At 41.6% G+C, this 20,845-nt stretch overlaps 1 protein-coding gene across 16 annotated transcripts in view; it reads left to right on the top strand.

The window, feature by feature from the left end:
* Window positions 1–20,845, top strand: part of GARNL3 (GTPase activating Rap/RanGAP domain like 3) — a 236,060-nt gene that overhangs the window by 75,875 nt on the left and 139,340 nt on the right. For all 16 annotated transcript variants that reach the window (XR_004643325.1, XR_004643326.1, XR_004643327.1 and 13 more), the window contains one exon: window positions 18,773–18,847. Coding sequence is in view for 13 of the 16 variants with exons in the window: in XM_034752047.1 (XP_034607938.1) it covers window positions 18,773–18,847 (75 nt within the window). In the remaining 3 variants the exon portion in view is untranslated. The remainder of the gene's footprint in view (window positions 1–18,772; window positions 18,848–20,845) is intronic.

Raw genomic sequence — 20,845 nt, 5'->3', positions numbered from 1 at the left:
ACCCTTAGTGCAACAAAGCCTGATCTACCCTAGAATTTCTCCCTAAATTACCACTGGAGCATCTACATCATTGGTAGCAATAACAGGAGATTTTGTGAAGACAAGGCACAAGCAGCTGCTGGTGTTTTTACTTATATGCGTTCTCGTCCTTATCTGATCACGGTTTGCATATTGTATTTTAATCCAGTTACTTATAAGCATTTGTTCTCACAAAATTCTTCTGAGGTAAATAGTAGTATATCAATTTTGTTGATGAGTAAACTGAGGTATAGAGGAGAAGTGACTTGCTCTAGGCTGCACAGTGAGTCATTGGCAGAGCTGGAAATGGAGCCCAGCACCCTTGACTCCCAGTCCTCTACTCTAAATGCAGCACACACTGCCTTTCTGTACATACGCACCACACATCTCCAAATTTATTAGTTACTTAAATAACATACATATTAAATAGGCTTTAGTCTGGATGTCATCATGGAAATTTGGCAAGTCTGATTTAAGAGTCTCGTGAGCTACAATTTCATAAAATGTTTAAATAGTCAAAACAACTTTTACAGTTGATTGATATACTCTAGTTCAATCACAACTTATTGAGCTTGATGCAGTAATAACTTGATGAAAATGTATGTCGTAAGTTATGTGGTAGGTTGGACTGGTCCCTTCTGGCCTTAAATCTATGAATACATGAATTTATAAAAAGCAGTTTTTAATGATCCAAAAAATGAATGAAAAAGAAATCAATTGAAGTAGGAAGGGAAGTAAAGGCAAATTATAACCAAAATAATCTTCTTGTACCTGATTTTAATTGTTTTCTTATTTATTATTTAGAAATCCTTATAGACATAGGCTGAAGAACTCTAGTGATCAGCTTGATTCCTCCTTAATATGTTCAGAGAATAAATTACTTATATGTATACATCGGATTTTAATATGCATCCAATACAGTATTTCTGAGTACATGTACTATATTTAGAATAACATGCTGCTCATTTAAAAATCAGATTCCTTCCACCTCCTAAATCTATCTATCTATCTATTAGGGCTGTTGATTAATTATAGTTAACTTATGCGATTAACTCAAAAAAATTAATTGTGATTAATCGCAGTTTTAATCACATTGGTAAACAATAGAATAACAATTGAAATGTATTAAATATTTTTGGATGTTCTTCTATGTTTTCAAATATATTGATGTCAGTTACAACAGAGAATACAAAGTGTACACTGCTCACTTTATATTATTATTTTTGTTACAAATATTTGCACTGTAAAAATGATAAACAAAAGAAACCATATTTTTCAATTCACCTCACACAAGTACTGTAGTGCAGTCTCTTTATCATGAAAGTGCAACTTGCAAATGTAGACTTTTTTGTTACAAAATTGCACTCAAAAACAAAACAATGCAAAACTTCAGAGCCTACAAGTCCACTCAGTCTTACTTCTCATTCTGCCAATCGCTAAGACAAATAATTTTGTTTACATTTATGGGAGATAATGCTGCCCACTTCTTATTTACAATGTCACCAGAAAGTGAGAACAGGTGTTTGCATGGGACTTTTGTAGCTGTCATTGCAAGGTATTTACATGCCAGATACGCTAAACATTTGTATGCCTCTTCATGCATCAGCCACCATTCCAGAGGATGTGCTTCCATGCTGATGACATTTGTTAAAGAAATAATGCACTAATTAAATTAGTGACTGAACTGCTTATAGGAGAATTGTTTGTCTCCGGCTCTATTTTACCCATATTCTGCCATATATTTCATGTTATGGTAGTCTCGGATGATGACTAAGCACATGTTCATTTTAAGAGCACTTTTGCTGCAGATTTGACAAAACGCAAAGAAGGTACTAATCTGAGATTTCTAAAGATAGCTACAGCACTCAACCCAAGGTTTAAGAATCTGAAGTGCCTTCCAAAATCTGAGAGGGATGAGATGTGGAGCATGCTTCCAGAAGCTGTAAAAGAGCAACACTCCGACGTGGAAACTACAGAATCCGAACCCTCCAAAAAAGAAAATCAACCTCCTGCTGGTGGCATCTGACCCAGATGATGAAAATGCACATGCATCAGTCCACACTGCTTTGGATTGTTATTGAGCTGAACCCGTCATCAGCATGGACACATGTCCTCTGGAATGGTGGTTGAATTATGAAGGGACATATGAATCTTTAGCGCATCTGGCATGTAAATAACTTGCGATGCCGACTACAACAGTGCCATGAGAAAACAAGTTCTCACTTTCAGGTGATGTGAACAAGAAGCGGGCAGCATTAACTCCTGCAAATGTAAACAAACTTGTTTGTTTGTCTGAGCGATTGGATGAACAAGAAATAGGACTGAGTGGACTTGTAGGCTCTAAAGTTTTACACTGCTTTATTTTTTAATGAAGTTATTTTTTGTACATATGTCTACATTTGTAAGTTCAACTTTCATGATAAAGAGATTGCACTACAGTACTTGTATTAGGTGAATTGAAAAATACTATTTCTTTTGTTTTTTACAGTGCAAATATTTGTAATCAAAACTAAATATAAAGTGAGCACTGTATACTTTGTAGTCTGTTATAATTGAAATCAATATATTTGAAAATGTAAAAAAAAAATCCAAAACTATTTAAATAAATGGTATTCTATGATTGTTTAACAGTGCGATTATTCGTGACTAATTTTTTAATTGTGCGATTAATCGCGACTAATTTTTTTAATCGCTTGACAGCTTTAATATATGTGTGCGTGTGTATATATATTGTGAGATAGATATAGATCTCTGTCTCTCTCTCACAATATTTGTTCCCCACTCAAGTGAACACTGGAATAAAGAGATGGCCTTTGTGCTGTGTCCTTGTGTTGGCTCACTGCAGGCTAACGACAACACCGTTCATTGGGATAGGATGCCTCCATCTGTGCCCATAACTGAGTTGGGTATGTAGGTTCCAGAAATCCTACCATTCAGCACCTCCCCTTAGAGGTTACAGGTTTTTCTTTTCTCCAGGGAAATCTGGATGGAATTATCAAGACAACAGCACTCTAACAAAACCAATATTTATTATAAACAGAGAGAAAATGGAGTTTTTAAAAAATGGCTTGCCTAACATATTTAGATTTATACTTCTCATACACTAAACTAGATTCAGCTTTTTTTTCTTAGTTGCAGAGAAAAAAAGCAAGTGAATAGCTTACCTTCTGTGAAAGCAATCCAGTCTCTGACTCCTCTGATGAGCCTGTCAGCATCACTTGTTGTCCAGAAATAAAGGTCTCCCTTCCTCCCTCAGCCTCTCTTCCCCACACCACCTAACCCAAGGAAATGATCCCTGCTTTCCAAACCAATTTTTATCAGATATAACTATACACACGTGTGCGCACACAAAATGGGGGAACATATATGTACATGAACATGCCTTATCCTGCAGAAGAGTGACTCATTAGTGATGATTAGCTTCCCTTTCAGAGGCCTAACAAAATACTTCAAAACCTACCTTTCAGAGACCATGTTGTCTGTTGGTATCTATTTTTGGTCAAGCCTTTTGTTAAACCTCTGAGAGGCAGGTTTTTTCCTTTTGTCGTGAATTCTGGATAGGTCCCCAGACCCTCTTTCACAACTTTTAATAACAAATTAGCGGTGGGATTTTCAAAAGTGCTCAGTGTTGGCCGTATACTGCTTACACATTGAGTATTACATACAGAAAATACATTGAAAGACCATTAAGTTGCAGAGTCAACAAAAGCAGTCAGAAGCTAGAAAATGCCAATATTAAGGTTGCATATGCCACTTTAATATGGTCTCCCTTGTGTATATGCATTTTGATACAGATTTTTAATTATATGAAGACATATTATTTTTCCACAGAACCTCTGCCTCATTTAGTGCACAGGGTGGATGGGGCTCACTGAGTGAGCAGTTTATTGAGTATTTAATCCTAATCAATATGTGTCCCCATATGTTATTTACTGCATGCTGTTCAAAATTTGCTTTAAATACAGAATTATTAATTTTCTCATAGCTTTTCTGTGACTTGTCACTGTAGTATTTGAGTGTTTCACAAACATAAATTCATTTATCTCCTCGAGAAACACACCTGCTCAATGATGATTCCCTCTTTACAGTTACATTTTGAGACCTATCAGTTTTAGTTTTTAATCCATTTAATGTGTGCCCTGTTGATTTTGTATTGTTCAAGTTTTTTATTCAAAAAGTTGTGTGGTACCCAGTCTAATGCCTTACAGAAGTTTAAGTATATTACCTGAACACTGTTACCTTTATTAACCAAATTGTAATCCTGTCAAAGTAACCTGATATCTCTTTTTTTATAGGATTTATTTTTTATTAACTTGTAAAGCTTTGTATATGGTTTAAGCTTGTGGAAATCTACTGGAGGGCTTCTTAAAGGAAATAATAATTAAATACATGGAGTTAAATGGAAAATTGTATGAAATTCAACATGGCTTTACCAAAAGTAGATCATGCCAGACTAACTTGATGTGTTTGTTTGATGAGATTAGATCTACTGCATTTCCCTAACTGTATTTAAGCAGAGCATTTGATACCATATAATCTGGGAAATTAGTAGTTAAGATGGAGAAGATGGGGATTAATACAAGAATTGTAAAATGGGTAGGGAACTGGCTAAAGGGGAGAGAACAACTGGTTGTACTGAAAGGAGATCTGTCAGACTGCTGGGAGGTTACTGGTGGAGTTCCTCAAGGATCGGTCTTGGAACTAATCTTTTAAAATAATTTTATGATGTTGGCACAAAAAGCAGGCATGTGCTACTGAAATTTGGTGATGGCACAAACTTGGAAAGTGTTGTCAATAGAGAGGAGGATCAGAATATTGTACAGGAAGAACTGGATGACCTAGAGGACTGGAGTAATTGAAATAGGATGAAATTTTATAGTACAAAGTATAAGTTTGTGCACTTAGGGACTAGTAACAGAAGTTTCTGCTATAAACTATGGGGTTTTTAGTTACAAATAACAAAGGAGGAGGGAGACCTGAGCTTATTACTTAAGTACTATGAGTCACCAGTGTGGTGCAGCTGTGAACAAGGCAAATATTAGCAGGAAAAAAAGGACCGCTCCTGGGCCCCAGTTTGGAGTGGGTGCCCCATCCTGCCTTATAGATTCATAGATTCTAGGACTGGAAGGGACCTCGAGAGGTCATCGAGTCCAGTCCCCTGCCCGCATGGCAGGACCAAATACTGTCTAGACCATCCCTTCACTAACTCTGATTTCTTCTGACCACCAGCAAATAGACTTTATTGAGCAGAAGCTCAGAAGTTGCTATTTCATGAGCGGTTAGTAATTTATGCTTGATTTAACTTTTATCCAAAATAAGCTAACAGACGTGCTCCTGGCTTTCAGTTTAAGAGCAGAAATATGTGTAGGCCTTTGCAAAAGTATTTTAAGAAGATTCACATGCTGCCATATTGATCCCAAATGCTTCTACCATTCTGTCACATTTCTGGCCAACTGCCCCTTGCTGGACATCCACAGACTTCTGTGTGGGGAATCCAAACCTCTGGATCCTGGAGAGTTTTAACTCTCTGGAGTCTGAATGAAATCCAGATACTGCCCCAATCTTGGGGTTCCTAGGCACACTCTTGGGGTACAGACTTTCTATCTAGCACCGCCTTCTGAGAGCTGGGACCCACTGTCTAACTACCTAGTCCCTCTGGGCCCAGCATTGACCCTTAGACTCCCTTGAACTTAAACACACGCTCTCAGAACTCTACCCCAAAAATGTGAAGTTTCTGATTTAATAGTTTGTCTCCAGAGGCATGCTGTAGTTGTGCAAAGTGTCTGTGTATGTTAAATTCTTCACAAGTCTAACGCATTTGCTCTTTTCCTTAATCATATAAAGCACAAGAGAGTGTACAAATTATACAAAACAAACCCTACTCACATTTCCCTGCCTCTGTTTTCTAACCACTCCAGGTTGGGTTCAGAGATCCTTGGATTGTCCAGAGTCCTTTTGCTTCATTATGTGGTTTGGAACATGGAGCTGGAACATGGAGCTTTCTTCCCCCTAGGTTACCTTGCTTCCTTAGTCCTGGTCTTATGTATAGTGAGATGTTATTAAAACCCTATTCACCATAAATCAAGTTCTTCTTCGAGTGCTTGCTCATGTCAATTCCATTCTAGGTGTGTGTGAGCCCATGTGCCTGGCCGTTGGAGATTTTTGCCTTAGTGGTACCCATAGGGCTGGCTGTAGTGCCCTCTAGTGTGCTGCGCCCATGACATGGTATATCAGGTGCTGCTGGCCCACGTCCTCTCAGTTCCTTCTTACCGCCCGTGGTGGTCAGTCGGAGCGCCTCTCTTGCTTGTCAAGAGCTAGTGGTTTTTCCCATTGGACTTCATGCCTTTGGGCCTTTGTTCGATTATAGTTCGTGTTAAGTAGTTGTTAAGTGCATAGTTAGCTTATAGTTAGGGTCCCAGTGGGGACTTTTCCCCACGTGGGGCATGCCTCAACCTCCCGGGTTTAAGCCCTGCTCGATCTGTGGCAGGCCTATGCCTATGAGTGTCCCCCACGAGAGTTGCCTTAAATGCTTGGGGGAATCACACATCATGGAGCGTTGCTGGATCTCTAAGAATTTTCAGCCTCGCACCCAGAAGGAGAAGGACATTTGCCTTAGGACTCTCCTGGTAGAGTCTGCTCTCCACCCAGCTTCCAAGCCCTCTATGCAGGCCGTACCGAGTAGTTTGGCCTCTGTGTGCAGTGCACCACTGTCACCCGGCTCCTCTCGGCACTGTTTGCTGTTGCCGGCGCTAAAGAAGAAAGCGAAGAAGCTCTCGCTGGCACTGAGCAGGGAGGCCCAGGGGTCATCTGGTAGAGGGACTGGGCCTGTCCACCAACCCTCTGTGGAGCAGCGTGAGCGTGCCTCCGTGGCTGGGGCTCTTAGCCCTCTTAAAGGTCCGTCACTGACTTTGAGCGGTATGGGGCCCACCATCCTACCTGTACTGTTGCATCCCAAACCCAGGTGCAGAGAGAGCACTGGTCTCCACCTGCTCCTATGACATCTCCGGTTCCACAGGACCAGGCTAAGGTCCTCAAGAGGGTAAGCCAGCCGTTAAGACCCCTCCGGGAGCAGGACAACACAGAGGTCGCCAGACAAGCAATCCCGTGGCAGGTCGCAACTGTGCCGCAGGTTGCCAAAACTCTCTTCCCAGATGTTATTCACCAGTGTGGGGTTGACACTCCCCATATTATGACTGACACTGTTCGCCCTATTGCCAATGTGTGTCTAGATGTCAGTCCCGGTCACCGGCACCATGGGACTGCTCCCCCTCGTGTTACCAGTCTCTGCAGCACTGTTCCCCCCCATGCCAATCTCCCGGCACTGGTTCTCCCTGGTATAGCCATCGGTCACTTATGGCGCTCACTGGTAGCCATGACCAGCAAGCAGACCGAGGCGTCGACGGTTCCTCCCTAGTTGCTGGAGAGTGGTTCTTCTGGTGCAGAAGCCCAGTTCAGCCCATTGCTCTGGTCTCCGTAACGGGACTTGGCATCAAAAACTGCTCTGCCGTCCACGGCACCGCAGTGGCAGCAAGGCCAGTGGCCATAATGGGGAGCATGGGGCATTCCAGTGATGACGATGCCCCTCATCAGTGGCTGCGTCAGAGCGAAGACCGACTGCTCCACTGGCACCGGGACTGGAAGCTCGCTCCAAGGTCGAGGTGGAGGATCCGGTGCCCACCCCTAAACCTCCCTTTCCAGTGGCTGCCAAGCCCTCAGCGCCTTCACCAGTGGCAAGGGCCTCCTCCTCTTCCCCGGACAAGGAGGTTACAGAACCTTCCAGGGCCAGCCCCCCGGATGACTTTAAAGAACACCAAGCCATTCTCAGGCAGGTGGCCGAGAACTTGGAGCTGGAAGTGCAGGAGGTGGCTGAGCAGGAGGACTCCCTTTTCAATGTTCTCTCAGCCTGCAGGCCTGCCCAGATCGACCTACATGTATACGATGGGGACTTCAAGATTGCTAAAAGGCTCTGTGGCAGTCCCCATCTTCTATCCCACCCACCTCAAAACGGGCTGAGAAAAAGTACTTTTTGCCGGCCAAAGGTTTTGAGTACTTGTATACCCACCCTTCCCCGAGCTCACTAGTGGTGTCAGTGGCTAATGAGAAGAACAAGCAGATCCCCACCACCTCTACCCCCAAGAACAAAGAAGCCAGAAACTTGATGTATTTGGCAGAAAAATTTATTCAACAGCAGCTTACATTTCTGAGCGGTGAACCATCAGGCCCTGCTGGGCTGATAAAATTTTAACCACTGGGACAGCCTCCAGAAGTTCCAGTACTCCCTTCCTCAGGGTCAGGCTCAGGAGTTTGGTACCCTGGTAAAGGAAGGGACCGCAGCAGCCAGATGCTCCCTGCAAATGGCATGGGGCGTGGCGGACTCGGCAGTGAGGATGGTTGAATCGGCTGTGGTTATGTGATGCAGCTCCTGGCTCCAAACGGCAGGCCTTTCCCAGGAGATGCAGGCCTCAATTCAGGACCTCCTTTTTGACGGAGTTGGGCTCTTCTCTGATCAAACAGACGCCATGCTACACGGGTGGAAGGACACTAATGCTACCGTTCGCTTGTTGGGCATGCATATCCCTCAGTCTGCCAGAAAGCCATTCCGGCCTCCACAACCGTCGAGGCCTTGGCAAGCCCAGCAATCTGCAAGGAAAAGGGATATCAGGTTTAGCCGTCGCTGCCCTTTCTCCTCTCAATCGCCATCCCAGCCCGGATCCACTAAGCAACCGGGAGCCAAAAGCGATCATTTTGAGGGTGCACTCGAGAGCGATTCCTCTGTCAGCCGGCCAGATCCTGCCCGTCCTTTCCTCAACCGCCTTTCTCCCTACCGCTTGGCCTGGTCCTGGATTACCTTGGACCGCTGGGTCCTGAGCATAGTAGCTCAGGGCTATACCCCGCAGTTTGTGGATACCCCCCGTGCTTCCCCATCTCTCTTCAGGAATTCCTCTCACAAGCTACTCCTGGTTCAGGAGGTTGACAAGCTCCTGCAGTGAGGGGGCTGTAGAGGTGGGCCATGGAAGGAAGAGGGTTCTACTCCCGATACCTCCTAATCCCGAAGGCCAAGGAAGGCCTCAGACCCATCCTGGACCTGTGTGGCCTAAACAAATCTTGCGGAACTTCAACTTCTTGAATGGTCTCCCTGGCCTCCATTATCCCCCTCTGGATCTGGGGGACTGGTACGCTGCTCTCGACTTAAAGGACGCTTACTTCCATGTCTCCATATTCTCAGGACACTGACGGTTCCTGCATTTCATAGTGGCAGGGTGCTGCTTTCAGTTCACGGTGCCACTCTTTGGCCTGTCCTCAGCCCCCAGGGTGTTCATAGAATGCGTGGCGCCCATAGCAGCTTATCTCAGACTTCAGGGGGTCCAGATCCCTCCGTACCTTGACGACTGGCTCATCAAGTTCTCCGGGACAGATTCGGAGAAGCCTCGATCTGGTATGCTCCACCAGCAACGACCTGGACATGTTAATAAACACAGAAAAGTGGACGTTAAACTCTATGCGCTGGATCGGCGTTATCAGAGCAGTTCTCAATTCCACGAGAGCCAGGGCCTTCCTTCCAGAAGCACGCTTTCAGGCCATAGTGGATCTCATTGCCCATGTAAGGATACATCCCATCACCATGGCCCACACTTGCCTGCGGCTGATGGGCCACATGGCAGCATGCACGTACATGATCAGGCATGCCTGGTTTCAACTGCGACCCCTGCATACGTGGCTAGCAATGGTATACGTTCCCAGCAGGCACCCCCTAGATCAGGTGTCAGTAGCCTTCATCATGTGGCCCATCAGGGTATTCTACTGGCAGGCCATGAGACATTTTGTTTACATTGACTGTCTGCAGGCACGACCCCCTGCAACTCTCAGTGGCTGCGGTTTGCCGTTCCTGGCCAATGGGAATTGTGGGAAGCGGTGTGGTCAAGTTGCACCTGGCGGCCATTTCTGCATTTCACCTTGTGCTTCAGGGCAGGTCTGTCTTTGCCCATCCCATGATGGCATGATTCCTGAAAGGGCTAGAGCACCTGTACCCACACGTCCGAGACCTGGTTCCCCCGTGGGACCTGAATCTGGTGCTCTCGAAGCTCATGGCCCCTCCTTTTGAACCCCTAGCTGCCTGCTCCCTCCTGCTCCTTTCCTGGAAGGTTATCTTTTTGGTCACCATAACATCAGCATAGCGGGTATCCAAGATCAGGGTGCTCACATCAGAGCTGCCCTATACGATCTTCTACAAGGTCCAGCTGCGCACGCATCTGGCTTTTCTGCCCAAGGTTGTTTCCCAGTTCCACACGGGCCAGGACATTTACTTACCGGTCCTCTGTCTGAAGCCTCACGCATCAGATGAGGAGCATAGGCTGCATACACTGGACATCAAGACAGGCGCTGGCCTTCTACAGCGTGAATCCGCCACTGCTACGAGCTGGTGAAAGTGCCCCCGCCAGCTATTGTGATGGCTCATTCCTCTAGAGCGCAGGCGTCTTCGGCAGCCTTCCTGGCACAGGTGCTGATCCAAGAGATCTGTTGGACCACCACCTGGTTGTCCGTCCATACGTTCGTGTCGCACTACGCACTGACTCGACAGGTGCAAGACGATGCCGGCTTTGGCAGAGCTGTGCTACAAGCTGCACGACTATGAACTCTGAGCCCGCCTCCATTGACATGGCTTGCGAGTCACCTAGAATGGAATTGACATGAGCAAGCACTCGAAGAAGAAAAAACGGTTACCTACCTTTTGTAACTGTTGTTCTTAGAGATGTGTTGCTCACAGGGTGGATTTGATTTAAAACATGATTTAAATCACTAGTCAGGAAGACTCAATTTAATCATGGATTTCTACATAAAAGTGCATTCTTGTTGGTTGTTATAACCTTAATACATATTCTTCACAACTGAGAGATAGATGTAGGTTTCATTTTTAGAAGGTACACACTATACATTTTTAAAGTGATTTATTTTGAAAACTTTTCAGATTAGTTTTACAGCTATATCAGAAAATGAATGATTGTTTGGTAATTTCATTTACCAAAGCTAATTGAAGCAGATATTTATGTGGTCACTGGGAGGTGACCATCTCCAGTTCAACAGGTTAATCATTAATATTTGGAGGATTTCTTGGCATGCTGTATTAGGAGGAGAACATCACTAGACAGACTTTTAAATTGTTTTATTTAATTAGAACAACAACATTATGTATTCTGGATTTTTTTCTTCAACAGCAAACATATCATATTTTAACAAAACAAGCATATGAATTTTTGAATTTAGTTAAACACTCAAGTTTTTTTAAAATCAGGTTTGTTTTTGTTAAAATTGTTTTTAACTAAAATATTTAAAAAAAAACCCAAAATTAAATCAACTACGTCAGCCAGGTCAACATGAGAAACTTAAAATAGTGGCTTCGGTAGCTAACTCAATTGTCTTCTTCACCTTCATTTTCCTGTTTGTCATTATCTGGAAAAGAAAAACAAGCTTTCATGGTTTTTCAGGTCCCAAATGATTTCTTAATTTGGAATGAATTAGTCCAAAGGAAGAAAATATTCTTTTTACACCGGCAGAAGAAGCTATTGCTGTTAAAAGTGAGATTATCACTTCAACAGTCCTTGAATCCAAGTGCTTAAGTGACTTCCACCAGTTCACTGGTGTGAGTTTCTTTAAAACATCATCAGCAAACATATATTTCTTGAATGGTTTTTATTCCCAAACTGGGTCTCTTTTACGGTCTGCTACCATTATAGGTTTTCCCTTCTAGTGAGAGAATGGTATGGTAGATCTCAAATCAATGAAGACTACACTCAGAAAGACCTCAGGATTACTGGAATATGTTGCTCAAACAGTTTCCCTTTTGTTTCTATGGCCTGTCCCTCCCTTCTCACATTTATCCCCAGACTACTTCTCCTTGTCTAGATCTATTCCGCCCCCAACTAACTTCTATTAATTGAACTTTCTGAACTTTGCACTTTTAGAGAGAGATAAGGGATTGACTCTATGTACACAAATTTGCAGAGGGACAATAGGGTTGAAGTCTGTTATTTCTCACCTCTATATATTATTTATTTAAAAACATTTTTGCTGTTAACAAGCATGTTATCTCTGGAGACACAAATCCAAAGTTTGAGAACTGCAAAACTAAGCATCTTTGATGGTATCTTCTAGACTGAGCACTGAGTCCCATTGGGTAGATAGAAAGATTAACCTAAATAATCTATACAGAAACCCCTGAAACCCTATAAGATTGGGTCCCTAGTCCATGAACTGTTGGAACTCATTTACAAAACTTTTCTTAAACATTACATGAATATATTGTCTCAGACTATAGAATTAGAATTTATAATCCCTATTCCATGATGAGATATCTTTGAGCTGTAATGTATCTTAATTAAAACTATCTTTTGATAGTTTTTTCCTCAAAAAGCATTTTATCAAAAAAATCTGATTTAAATTAAAAATATCGGATATATTTTTTTATTTTTTAAAAATTATTGATTTTTATCCACCCTGGTTGCTCATGTCCATTCCATTACCCGCCCTACTGCCCTTCTGTCAGAGTTGTTGGCAAAAAGGAATTGAGAGGGCATGGGCTGGCAATGCCTGATATACCGCGGCGTGGCATGCTAGAGGGCGCTACAGCCAGCCCTACGGGTACTGCTAAAGCAAAAATCTCCAGCCGCACCCATGGGCACGCGCACACCTACAATGGAATGGACATGAGCAACACATCTCAAAGAACAACAGTTACGAAAGGTAGGTAATCGTTTTTTCTTCCAATTATAAAGAATCAGACATATTACTCCCCAGGGCAATGAATATTTCAGATCTTACCCAAATATATGCTTACAGCCAATTTTAATAACTAAATCTAAGATGTATTAATAAAAGGAAAAAGAAAGAAGAGAGTTATGAATGGTTAAAAGATCAATATACATACAAATTACTTTCAGTATTTATAGATCAGGATCATAGCAGTGATGTTATCTGCTAGCTTGTAAAAGTCTCTCTGGAATCAGTTCAGTGGGTTACAGTCCAATAGGCAGTTCAGGGGTAGAGTCTGTTAGATGTTTTTCAATGAAAGTTCCAGAATAATCCAGGCAACTACCTGTAGATCTCTGTCCTATGGCTTAGATCTTCCCTGTTAAAGTTTAAATAGACCTGAGATGCCAGGATCAGGCCCGAGGCTTCCTTTATAGTTGAAGTAGGTTGGGCACTGACAGGCAACTCCACCATGTGGGCTTTGATGAAAGCGAGCTGATGGTTTGTGATCTCTATTTAGTGGGTCCTTTCACAGACAATACTTTTAGCAATAGCCATTCAAACTATTAAGATAGTTCACAGGTGGCTTACTATGTGGAATTACAAGCTTTGAGGAGAAATTAGGACAATAATACTATTACACCAGAAGTCCCATCTAAATGATAATATCCCCGTTTAATCTCCAAGTCAATAGAATACAGTAAAGAAGCATAAGACAGGAACAGGATTTAGCATCTACAAGCTAATTAGATCACATGGTTAGATTTCTAATAGGATGCAGGTAAACACAGATACATTTGGCACTTACTCTTTGATTCTCTAACACTACAGGCAAATGAGTTAGATTCTAGTCTACTTAACATGGCTTTGATAACTATCTGCAAGGAAAGACTCTGTTTACCATTGCAATATCCTTTTGAGATGTCCTCAAGGGTTGCTTACAGGTCACTGAACTTGTTGATTGTTTAACCTTAACTGGCCCAGTGTTACAAGGTAATTCTATGCATATAAATAGGAAATCTTTCTGAACTTTTATGTATAAGAGGTAACCCACAATTTGCTCAGCACTTGATTACTTACTAGCGGGAAAGAATTCAGAATTGTCAGTTTCTTCATTTCAGACCCATTTTGTGCCTAATTTAGCCATTCACTTACTTATTCATGAAACATCACTGTTTTTAATCATTATGTTAGGCATTTCCTCAAGGAGCTTTGGCATCAGTACCTCATAAAAACCAATAGGGAATACAAGATCAGTTCAAGGGTTATTCAACTGGATAAAACTGTACCTAAGCTGCCTCAGAGACAATAGGACCTCTAGTGCACAGAGGTTATTTAGAACCCATTCAATCAAACGTGTAAACATTCCCATGGCTTCTTTCCAATGTATCCGTAGCCAAGATTTGTAAGGCTGTCACTTAGAATTCAATTCATATATTTACTCGGTGCTACTCTTTGTACTCTGGAGCCGCGTCATCCACTCATTTTGGCAGGATGAAAACATTTTTGAGGGAGTAAAAAAGCTTGCTTAACAGAATTTGCGTTCCCTGATTACACTGCTTCTAGAGCAGGGGTAGGCAACCTATGGCATGCATGCCGAAGGCGGCACGCAAGCTGATTTTCAGTGGTACTCTCACTGCCCGGGTCCTGGCCACCTGTCTGGGGGGCTCTGCATTTTACTTTAATTTTAAATGAAGCTTCTTAAATACCTTAAACCTTTTTTAAACACCTTTTTAAAAACCTTATTTACTTTACATGCCAACAATAGTTTAGTTATATATTATAGACTTATAGAAAGAGAACTTTTAAAAACTTTAAAATACATTACTGGCACGCAAAACCTTAAATCGGAGTGAATAAATGAAGACTCGGCACAGCACTTCTGAAAGGTTGCCGACCCCTGTTCTAGAGAGAGAGTGCCCCGCTTCTGTGGAATGTCTGTAGCTAATATAGATGAAACAGTGAGGACACTCATAAAGGCAATTCTATAACTGTAGTTGGAACTGTGAGTCAGTATGTTTGAGTCCTACACTGAAACTGCTTTGAATGGTTCTGGGATCATGAAGCAGGACACCAACTCCGACAATGTGAATCTGCAAAGGTTTCTAATTGCTGAAAAGTTTTAACTATCGGGGGTAGCCGTGTTAGTCTGTATCTACAAAAACAACAAGGAGTCTGGTGGCACCTTAAAGACTAACAGATTTATTTGGGCATAAGCTTTCGTGAGTAATCTTCTCGTTGCTCAGCTAAATAAATTGAGCTCCTTGAGTCTGTCACTATAAGGCATGTTTTCCAATCCTTTAATTATTCTTGTGGCTCTTCTCTGAAGCCTCACCAATTTATCAACATCCTTCCTTCTTGAATTGTGAACACTGAATTGGGCACAGTATTCCATCAGCAGTCACACCAGTGTGCCTAAAAGAGGAATAGTACCTCTCTACTCCTACACAAGATTTCCCTGTTTATGCATCCAAGGATAACATTAACCCTTTTGGCCACAGTGTCACAATGGGAGTTTAAACTCAGCTGATAATCTACCACAGCCCCAAATCTTTTTGAGTCATTGCTTTCCAGGATAGAGTCCTCCATCCTGTAAATATGACCTGCATTCTTTGTTCCTAGATATGTACATTTACTTTTAGCATTATTAAAACACATATTATTTGCCTGTGCCCGGTTTACCAACTGATCCAGGTTGTTCTGTATCAAAGGCCTGCTCTCTTCATTATTTACTGCTCCCCCACTTTTTGTGTCATCTGCAAACTTTATCAATGATGATTTTGTTTTCTTTGAGGTCATTGATAAAAATGTTTAATAGTGTAAGGCCAAGAAGAGCTGATCCTGTGGAACCCCACTAGAGAAACACCCCTCGATTCCATATTTACAATTACATTTTGAGACCTGTCCGTTAGCCCATTTTTAATCCATTTAATGTGTGCTATGTTAATCAAAATATCATGTGTTATCAAGTCAAATTCCTTACAGAGGTCTAAGTATATTACATCAATGCTATTATTTGCCACTCTTACCACTGTTTCTATGGAAATATGCACGACTCTGCTGCTAACATGCCACAAGTGACTTAAAATAGGGAGGTTCACAACCGCCTAAAGAGAAAAATATTGTTGTCAGAAGTATCTAGAGGAATGAGGCAAAACCACATTATTTAAATATCCAATAAATCTGAATGCATCCAGAGTTCTCAGCGGAGTGTCTGCGTCCCCTAGAATTGGCTACGTGTGGTCCCACCCACCAGAAAAACACTTTATTTTAATGTCTATCTATTGACTATGAATAATGGCAATTATTGTGGTTGCTTTATTAAGAGTTAAACTTGGGCCCATTGCATAGTGCTCTGCCACTTCCTCCTGCAGTAGTATATGTGACGTTACACCCCGTATTCTTTATAGAAATATTGTTACAATATGAATATGGCATAACTAAAATATGCTTTATGTAAGATAGGTTGTGTTGGGTATCATTGGAAAGGTTATGATTTACTGAATGTGTTTATCCAATTTGTATGCATGTATCATTTCTGTATCAGAAGTTAGGAATATTGTCTATGTAACAATTCAGGGTGGATTTGATTTAAATCATGATTTAAATCATTAGTCAGGAAGACTCAATTTAATCGTGGATTTCTACATAAAAGTGCATTCTTGTTAGTTGTTATAACCTTAATACATATTCTTCACAATTCAGAGATAGATGTAGGTTTCATTTTTAGAAGGTACACACTATACATTTTTAAAGTGATTTATTTTGAAAACTTTTCAGATTAGTTTTACAGCTATCTCAGAAAATGAATGATTGTTTGGTAATTTCATTTACCAAAGCTAATTGAAGCAGATATTTATGAAGTCATTGGGAGGTGAACTATCTCCAGTTCAACAGGTTAATCATTAATATTTGGAGGATTTTCTTGCCAAGCTGTTATTAGGAGAACATCACCAGACAGACATTTAAATTGTTTTATTTAACTAGAACAGCAACGTTATGTATTCTGAATTTTTTTTCCAACAGCAAACATATCATATTTTAACAAAACAAGCATATGAATTTTAGAATTTAGTTAAACATTCAAGTTTGTTTTTGTTAAAATTGTTTTTAAAAAAAACAAACTTTAAAAAAAACAACAACAACCGATTTTGCTGTTAACAAGCATGTTATCTCTGGAGACACAAATCCACAGTTTGAGAACTGCCAAACTAAGCATCTCTGATGGTATCTTCTAGACTGAGCACTGAGTCCCATTGGGTAGATAGAAAGATTAACCTAAATAATCGATACAGAAGCCCCTGGAACCTCACAAGACTGGGTCCCTAGTCCATGAACTATTGGAACTCATTTACAAAACTTTTCTTAAACATAACATGAATATATTGTCTCATACTATAGAATTAGAATTTATAATCTGTATTCCATGATGAGATATCTTTGAACTTCAATGTATCTTAATTAATACTATCTTTAGTTAGGTTTTTCTCTCAGAAATCTGATTTAAATAAAAAAAACTGATTTTTTTTTATTTAAAATTTATTTTTTAAAAAATCATTGATTTTTATCCACCCTATAACAGTTACAACTATGTGTGTACTTGGGAAATGCCCACCACACATTAAGCAACCAGACTTAATGGGCCATTAGGAAAAGACAATTAGTCTTCGAAGATGTGGATTTCCTATCTTCCCTGGAGTTCCTTCCTGTGGACATTGCAAATAAACCTTGTTTCCTGGTTGCTTTGATACTGCAGGGTCAGGTGATAAGGTCACCTGGTACAAAATACCACTTTGGATTCTGCTGGTACTTTTCCGCTGGAAACAAAGGCTTCCCGCCTTATGTACATTCTATTTAAGGCTGGGAAGGAAGGCATTCAGGACTCTCCTCCTTTGCCTGCCCAGGAAGGAAGACTCATAAAACACCTGAAGGGAAAGGCATGGTTGAGTCCAGGCTGAGACAGGGGTCCAGTCTGTAAAGAGAAATAACTGGAACTCTAAGCTACAGAAATTCTGCAACTTGCCTAAAACAACATTTAGGGTGAGAAATTACATTTTGTGACCTGTTTCTTGAGTGTATTAAGTTTAGTTTGCATGTTTTGTTTTATTTGCTCAGTAATCTGCTTTGTTGTGTTTGCTATCCTTTATAATCACTTTAAAATTTACCTTCTGTAGTTATTAGTTTATTCCAAAACCCAGTTTGTGCGATTCAAAAAGCTGTGCATATCTATTTCCACATTGAGGGAGAGGGCCAATTTTTACGAGCTTGCACTGTGCAGCTCTTGCTATACAGTGCAAGACAATACTATTTTGGGTTTATACTCCAAAGGAGGTGTGCATGTGACTGCTGGCCATTCTTCTAGCTAAATCTTCCCACGTGGAGCTGATTTCAATCTGTCTGCAGCTTGGTGTGGCCTTACCTGTGTGTGTGCTGGAGAAGGCTTGAGAGCCTAGCACAGCAAAAACAAGGTGAGGAAACCCATGCTGGTGGAAAGGGTGGGCTCAGTGAGACCCCAGCACATCAGGTGGTGCCCCTGGAGGGCGGTTCAGCCTGTCACAGTATGCATGTGTCATGGTCCAGGCAGCCTACTTTTCTCTCCTTATGTAAAACTGTCTTCTGGTAATCAGTTAGTGAAATTGCATCTCTCATAGTCGAGGCCTCTCAGTATTGAGCCTGCATGTCAGTGAAGCCAAAATTTGAGACCAAAAAAACTTGTAATTTGTAGTGGGCAAGCCACTCCAGGAGGTGAACACAAGAGCCCCTCCCCTGCCTGAGTCCTTACAGCTACAATGAATTAATTTCTGGTGGAAGTTGTCTTTTGTTGGCCAAACTGATAATTATTACTCTGAGTTCAGCTTATCTTTGAGTGAGGGACAGGGGAAGGACGGGTTGCACACCTCTGGCTAAGATGGTGGAAGCCAAACTGAACTGATTTATTGTTTAATTTCTGATTAGGTGGAGGCTTTTGAAGTCAGAACTTGTATCTCTAACTTTTACTCTTTTTTCACAGCTTATATCTAGTGATGCTGATGGAGCCATTCAAAGAGCTGGACGTTTCCGAGTGGAAAACGGATCGTCTGATGAGGTAAGGAAAGGCCCCTGTTTAGATCTATTGCCTTTTCCTATTCAAAGATCAATCAATTAAATAACAGCATTTTCAATTTCTGAAGTGTTGTATCAGAAGATTAGGGTTGGAAGAGACCTCAGGAGGTCATTAATTCAATATACAAGGTTGATATTGTGGAAACAGGGAAAGAAAGAGAGTGTTTAAGTGCAGCCATTTAAGTGGGCATTGTCAGAGCACTTTCCTCTCAGAAGCGTTCATGGATATGTCTGGTTCCTCTCAGTCTTCCAACTCTAAAAATAGATATTTGATATAGTGAAGGATAACCTAGCTTTACACTGTAGAATATAAATTGGTGAACTTGGGGCAGAAAAGGGCCCCTTACCAATCATTTCACAATTAGCTGCATACATTACTGCGGGGAGGGTGGGAGTTTGCTGAAGCATCTGATGTAAACCTGTACCAGAGTCATATTGCAGGATTGGATGATCTAAGTGACTAATAATCTGATCCAGTATGGTTGTATGTGTGTAATGTAGAATCTTAGAAATTATGTTCTTGATATAAAATTCTTTCCCTACATTTTTGAGACAAGATATAGGGGGGGAGGGATAGCTCAGTGGTTTGAGCATTGGCCTGCTAAACCTCGGGTTGTGAGTTCAATCCTTGAGGGGGCCATTTAGGGATATGGGGCAAAAATTTGTTGGATGATTTAATTGGGGATTGGTCCTGCTTTGAGCAGGGGGTTGGACTAGATGATCTCCTGAGGTCCCTTCCAACCCTGATATTCTATGATTCTATGATCCTGATCAAGGTATAATCCTACTTCCAGCTCTGCTACTTCTATCCCCAGACTTTCTCATGTGAGTCAGTATATTTAATTTAAAATGCATGTATTTTACATCAGCCTGGCTGGCCACGTGTGACACATCATGGGCAATCTAAATTCAAAACTCAAGCTAGATCCTTCCTTCCTAGCAGGGGCTGGGAGTGGTGCAGAGACAGCTTCCATGCTGCTTTGCAGAATCCTTCCCTCTTTTCCTTAAAAATTTCAGGATCAGAGCGGATAGATTCTGGAGGGAATTGTGTCCAGGCCCTGCTTGTTCTGAAGAAAGGTGGCCTAATATGGGGATGTTAAAGGACGAGTTGAGGAAAGAAAGAAAACAAGGGTGTTTAAATCTTTCAGACCATTTGAACAGGTTCTGTTATAATCCCGTGACTTTACCCCAGCCCTGCCCTTCATGTTGGTTCCACGTGGACAACCATTCTCTTTATCAACCCCACCTGAGGCACCACAGTGCCATCACCCAACATTGCCTCAATACAGGATTTAAGTGCTGCAGCGGGCATTATATTAGCTATCTACACCTAGTAGAATATTGACCTCTATAATAATTTTCATTTTTGAAGTGACAGGGGCATTGGGATTAAAGACTATTGAGAATCTTAAATTTAGATTACGGCCCACTATTTCTCTCCTTTTACCAAGATTAGTTTATGTCTCCTTTCCAGGAGTACATAGTTTAAACTTTACACCGTCTGGTGTTTAACAGGAGAAACTTGTTTGACACCTTAAATTACAATAGCATTTTGGTATCCCATTTAAAAGTATTACAAGAAAAAATTAAATGCAGTGCTTCATTTCATCAGTGCATGTCAAAGTATTGGGTAATGTGATTATGTTGTAGAAGCAGTGATGGCTGGAAGGTTGCCGCTTCTTGATGTGGTGGTGTGCAGCTTCTTTGTTCTTTGTAGTTGTAGTATTGCTTCTGTGTGCTTGGTTGTATAGATGAAATGAATAGGCTGACTGAGAGTGCAAGAGTTAACACAGTAGTCCAAGGGTGTGCCTACATCGCAATGTAAGCCCAGGCTCAGACTCCGTTTTCAACCCAAATCCCCTTCATCTACACACAAGCTGTCTGACTCAGCTCCAGGTCCCAGGATTCTACAGGAATAGAGGATTTGAGCTTGGGCCCCACAGGGACTCGGGTCCAAACTCCATCATTTTGCAGTATGGAC

This window comes from Trachemys scripta, chromosome 17, assembly GCF_013100865.1.
Source record: "Trachemys scripta elegans isolate TJP31775 chromosome 17, CAS_Tse_1.0, whole genome shotgun sequence".
Taxonomy (NCBI): domain Eukaryota; kingdom Metazoa; phylum Chordata; order Testudines; family Emydidae; genus Trachemys; species Trachemys scripta.
This window is presented reverse-complemented; position numbering and strand designations above follow the sequence as displayed.